The sequence below is a fragment of the Myotis yumanensis genome, unplaced genomic scaffold (assembly GCF_028538775.1).
Source record: "Myotis yumanensis isolate MYYU_CA2020_CCGP unplaced genomic scaffold, mMyoYum1.0.hap1 SCAF_6, whole genome shotgun sequence".
Taxonomy (NCBI): domain Eukaryota; kingdom Metazoa; phylum Chordata; class Mammalia; order Chiroptera; family Vespertilionidae; genus Myotis; species Myotis yumanensis.
The window spans coordinates 92222024-92228023 of record NW_027223757.1 but is presented as its reverse complement, the minus strand read 5'-3'; the positions used below and the strand labels follow the sequence as shown (position 1 = coordinate 92228023).

Sequence of the window (6000 nt, the reverse complement as noted above, 5' to 3'; positions counted from 1 at the left end):
CCTCTCTCCTGTGTATTAAAGGGATCCTTCCATCTTTGACAGTGGCTATTCCTTCCATGTCTCAGCTGTGGTAGGAAGATGGGGTCTTATCAGAATCTGTGGTGAGGACATTAGGAAACATACAGTTTTTACAAACTAATTTTATGTCTTCAAATATTCTTATCTTTAAGACAAATACTTCTGAAGGATGCCTGACCCAATTTCTGAGCGGATGTGGCTTTCCTGAATATTTAACAGTAAAGGAATGGCTGCTAGGAAGAAATAATAATTGTAATATCTTTTTTTAAAAATATGTTTTTATTGATTCTTTTATTTATTTATTTTTTAAAAAAATATATTTTATTGATTTTTTACAGAGAGGAAGGGAGAGAGATAGACAGCTAGAAACATCGATGGGAGAGAAACATCGACCAGCTGCCTCCTGCACATCTCCCACGGGGGACGTGCCCGCAACCCAGGTACATGCCCTTGACCGGAATCGAACCCGGGACCCCTCAGTCCGCAGGCCGACGCTCCATCCACTGAGCCAAACCGGTTTTGGCTATTGATTCTTTTAGAGAGGAAGGGATGGGGATGGGGCCCAAAAGCCTCTGCCTCTGCCCCCACTGCCATGGCTTCGTCCGGAAGGATGTCCGGAATGACGTCCAGAAGGTCATTCGGCTGTCCGGTTAATTAGCATATTATGCTTTTATTATTATAGCTAGTTACCATATAAAAAGGTAAAAAGAGTAATATAATGAACAGCCATATAGTCACCTCGCAACTCCATTGAGAAATAAGTATTATTCATATAGTTGAATCTTCCTGTGGACCCCTTCCCTTGTCGCACATAAACACTTTTCCTAAATTTTTTTTCATGCCAGTGCATTCCTATGTATCCCTTATTATACAGCATTGTTTTGCATGTTTATAAATTTCTAAAAATTTTTTTACTGTCATTTGAAATATTGTTAAAGAGCCTTTGTACATAATACCATTTTGGGCATTGTAGAAAAAAATTCAAGATAAAACTCTTACATGTCATGATCTTATGGTTTAAGGAAAACCAAAAACACTAGAAACACAGCTTAGTAAAAGGAAAGGGTATGTGTGAAAAATAAAAAGTTGGTTAACTATATATATATATATGTGTGTATATATATATAATATTTTTATTGATTTCAGAGGGAGAGAGAGATAGAAACATCAGTAATGAGAGAGAATCATTGATTGACTATCTTCTGTACACCCAACACTGGTGATTGAGCCCGAAACCCAGGCACGTGCCCTGCCCAGGAATCCAATCATGACCTGCTGGTTCATAGGTCGATGCTCAACCAGAGCTATGCCAGCTGGGCAGTAAACAATATATATTAATCTAAAGTCAACTATTAGCATCTAATATATGTAAGGGCTAAGTATAGTTATAGTGGAGGGTCAAATACAATTAATTATTGTGTGGAAAATAGTAATTACGAGAGGCAGTAACAGTGAGAAAGAATGACAGGGATGAGACTCATCTAGATAGTTTACCATACAGGAGAGAAGGTTATGCTATGAGGAACTGGCCTTAAATTGATCAGCCAAAGGAGGTGAGAGAAGGGAGCTGGGACTAGTTAGCCAGCAGTGAGTTAGCTGAAAGGTACAGAACATAGGCCCAGAATTCTGCCAGGTAACCATTTAAATTAGGAGGGATGGCTAAGACTAAGCCCCTGGCTTCAAAGAGCTTAACATCTAATTGCTCAGGGGTGGTTACACATGGGAGAATTGGAGAACATCCTAAGACCCTAATTGTTTTATTTTTTTATTGATTTCAGAGAGGAAGGAAGAGAGAGTTAGAAACATCAATGATGAGAGGGAATCATTGATTGGCTGCCTCCTGCACGTTGGACTGAGCCCGCAACCCAGGCATGTGCCCTTGAGCAGAATGGAACCTGGGACCTTTCCGTCTGCAGGCCGACGCTCCATCCACTGAGCCACACCGGCCAGGGCGGCCCTAATTGTTTAATGTGCGTTGCAGCAGTTAGGGAAAGAAAGCCTCAGTGAGCAGTCTTGAGTTGGGTCTTGAATGGCAGATGTTGATGAGGGTCCTCCAGGAAAGGGAGTGGGTGAGAACACATGAGCGAAGACTAGACAGTGAATGTAGACTAGTGGGAAGATTGGCCTGTGTGAATTGTTTATATCCAGGCCACTTGACCTATAGTTTCCCATGGTCTGGATCTTACTGATTGCACACTTAGAGTGCAGTTCAGCAGTTTTCCTCTGTCCTGTATTTTCTGCAAATTAACAACTGGACCCAGTGAGTAGTATGATGAGATTCAGGTTCAATCCCTTTGGCAAGACTATAGGTGGAGGTCATGTATTTTGTAACATCAAAGGTATGTGTAAGAGGCTGGGGTTCATTTTACCCTAATTAACAAGGTAATAATTAGCCTCTTACAGTTTCATATTTTAACTTCATAGAGCTCCCTCTTCTGTTGTTTCAAGTAGTGTTAAAAAATATGTGCTTATCCTCCCCCCGTAGCCCACACCCTTTAATTTGGACTGTTTTTTTTTTTTTCATTCGTTATCCCATCTTACTCAATTTGGATTCCTCTCTCAGCAGTTTCTTCTCAGTGCAGAGCCCCTGTCCTGGGACGAAGCCTTGGTTGGTTATATGAGTTTATAGGACTGGACTACTTCAGCTACTTTGGGCCACACAGTGGACAGAACCCCTCCAGTTTCGATTGCTATTGTCAAGTTGGTCACATTGTCTTACATTTAAGACTTGGTCGGCTTGGGGTTCTTCTGTTCTCTGGTCTGTCAGATGTCTTATTGCTTCCCTCTTTGTAGATCTGCACAGCTGCTTATAGCACTCATGTCTTGTGGCTGTTGATGTTTTTGACCTCTTGCTTGTATGGGGGCGGGTGTTATAGGGTGCTTTATCTTCTGGTGTTATTTTTTTAAAATTCTCACCCAAAGACATGTTTGGGGGGCCGGGGTAGGAGAGAGAGAAAGAGAGAGAGAGAGAGAAACATTGATTGGTTGCCTTCATAAGTACCCTGACTGGGATTGAACCCACAACTTTTCAGTGCATGGGATGATGCTCAACCACTGAGCCACTGCAGTTGGGCTGTCCAAGGGCTTTTTGTGTTGCTATCTAGTTGCTGGTTTGTGTGTGTGTGTGTGTGTGTGTGTGTGTGTGTGTGTATGTTTGGTTACTCTTCCTGTCCCCTGCCCCCCATGCTCTGTCTCTTTTTATGTGAGGATTCAGAAATATCAGAAATAACAGAAAAGCCTATGTTGCTAGTGTTACAACCATATTGCCAGAATCGCAATTGTAGGCTCTTGAGTAGAAAGATGACACAATCATGAGTAGAATGATAGGCCACACCCAACATCTTCCACGGCATAGAGACAGTGTGGTCATTAGATGTTTATTCTTTAACGTTCTCTTTTCTCTAAATTCAGAAGTGTTATTGGCTGCAATGCTGTTTAGCATGTTCCCGTGGAAATAATGGGTTCTCATCATTACTCTTTTCAGGTTCACTAAGAATCTTTCCCCAGACAAAATCAATTTGAGCACCCTGAAAGGGGAGGGTCAGCTGACCAATCTGGAGCTGGATGAAGAGGTTCTACAGAATGTGCTGGAGCTGCCTACCTGGTTAGCCATCACTCGGGTCTACTGCAACAAGGCCTCCATCCGGGTGAGAATGGGGGTCTGAGTGCTGTTGCTTTCTTGGGCCAGCAAGCCTGCCTTCCACAGTCCTGAGTCTTTGCTTTTCTCTTTCAGATCCAGTGGACAAAGTTGAAGACGCACCCAATTTGCTTGGTAATGGTTTGTCTTGATTGCAAATAATCCAGGGGGATGGCTGGGGTGGAGTTTTAAGAGATCTGAGAGAAGATAGGGAGGAGTCCTGGTAGGCTTTGGGAGCCGTGGGTGCTTTGTCTGGCCTGTGAGCTTCTCTCTGAGACAGAGCTACTATTGTTTGGACTAATTCTGGGACTGATGGGTAGTATAGGAATTAGTGCTGAAACACAAGACCCAGGAGTCCTGAGTTGGTTTTGTTTTTGTAGTTTTTCATAACAGGTTTTGCTGTGCAGGTACTACCTATAGATTTCCCTATTTTCCCTTAGAATCCTAACAGGAAAAATTGGAAGTTTAATTAATGCTGACTATTGGGTGATTATCAAATGACAGCTCTTTAGGAACTGAGTGGTACCTATCTTTATCCCAAAGACAAATCCTGAGGGCTGGTGATATCTCTGGAACTTGGATTTATGTTTTTGTTTTCTGCTGTGAGCTAATCCCATGCTTGTTATGAAGTTCTTCTGCTAATGGAAGTGAAAGGGAAGAGATGAGACCTCTCTTTGTATTTCAGTTTGTTTGTTCATTCATTCAACAGATATTGCCTGTCACTGTGAAGGTAGCTTTCGGCTAGGCACTGGAGCACAGGGATGAGTAAGACCAATCTGTGGTATGTGGGTTTCTGTGCAGATGCTTAGCTCTTTGTGGCTTTTATTTCAGTGTCTGGATAAGGTGGAGGTGGAGATGAAGACATGTGAGGAGCCGCGGCCTCCCAATGGACAGTCTCCCATTGCCCTTGCTTCAGGACAGAGGTTGGTTGGAAATATTACTGGTCCAGTTCACCTTTTAATTAAAGAATAAAAATTTTAAATTATGGAAAATTCAAACATACACTAAAGTAGAGAGAATAGTGTAATGAAACCCTATGTACCCAAGATCTCACCACAACAACTATTAACATTTGGCCATTTTTTTCACCTTTCTTTTGCCATTTTGTGTGGTGTGTGTGTGTTTATGCTATAGTACTTGAAAGCAAATCCCAGACACCATCTAATTCCACCCGTAAACACTTCTGTATCATGTATCTTTAACAGACAAAGACTGGGGAGAAAAAACAAAAAAGAACCCACAGTACTGTTATCACAGTTAATAGAATTAACAAGAATTCCTTAATATTATTTATATGTATTTCATATTTAATTTTCCTGAATTGTCTCTAAAATATTTTTTACAATACACTGAACAAAGAGCTCTGTATATTATATTTGGGTGATAGGAATTTTAAAACTTTTTAATTCTCATCACCCTGCCCCCCCCCCCCCCCCCGCCCCCATCAACACACATTTTTTTTAATGGATAATGTACTTTTATTTAATTTACTTAATACTATATTTTTATTGATTTCAGAGTGGAAGGGAGAGGGAGTGAGAGATAGAAACATCAATGATAAGAGAGAATCATTGATCGCTTGCCTCCTGCACCCCCCACACGGGGGTGGGGGCGGTGGGAGGGTGGAACCCGCAACCTGGGCATGTACCCTGACCGGGAATTAAACTGGCAGTCTTTTGATGCATGGGATAACATTCAACCAACTGAGTCACACTTTTAATATACCATTATTCTTTATAGAAACTGGATTATTTTTATTATCGGCTGCCTCTAGCACGCCCCCCTTTAAAAAGTTAAATTCTTAGGGGATCGAGCCTGCAACCCAGATATATGCCCCGAACAGGAATTGAACTGTGTCCTCCTGGTTCATAGGTGGATGCTCAACCACTGAACCACACTGGGTAGGCTGGATTATTTTTTATAAGAAATTTTCCACATTTTATATTTTTGTCTGATTGTATACTCAAAGTGTCATTTAAAATGTTTCTCGTTTAGTCTGGTAGTTAGATTTAAAGGCTTGTTTTGATTCAATTTTTTTGATAAGAATATTTCAGAAATAGTATTGTGTGTTTCCTATTGTAACACATCTGGAGGCGCATAATATCATGTTCCTTTGGTTAAGATTAATTAGTGGATTTAAATGGTGTTGGCCTAATTTGTCCATTATGGTAAGTTCTTTATCTACCTTTCACCTCCTGGTTTAAGGAGAATGGTAGTTGTCTAGATCCTTTATTTTATCGTGAAATGCAAAGTAGGGACTTTATAATTGTTTTCTTTCCATTGCATTTATTAGCTGTGATTTTCTATAAAGAATTTTCTTTTGCCAACTATTTGATTATCCTGAA

The 6000-nt window shown here is 40.9% G+C and overlaps 1 protein-coding gene across 1 annotated transcript in view; it reads left to right on the top strand.

The window, feature by feature from the left end:
- Positions 1-3500: 3500 nt before the first annotated feature.
- Positions 3501-6000, top strand: part of BLTP3A (bridge-like lipid transfer protein family member 3A) — a gene marked incomplete at its 5' end in the record, with an annotated part of 41503 nt that continues 39003 nt past the window's right edge. Inside the window, 3 exons of the mRNA XM_070418729.1 lie at positions 3501-3665; positions 3752-3790; positions 4487-4578. Of these exons, the coding sequence (XP_070274830.1) occupies positions 3501-3665; positions 3752-3790; positions 4487-4578 (296 nt within the window). The remainder of the gene's footprint in view (positions 3666-3751; positions 3791-4486; positions 4579-6000) is intronic.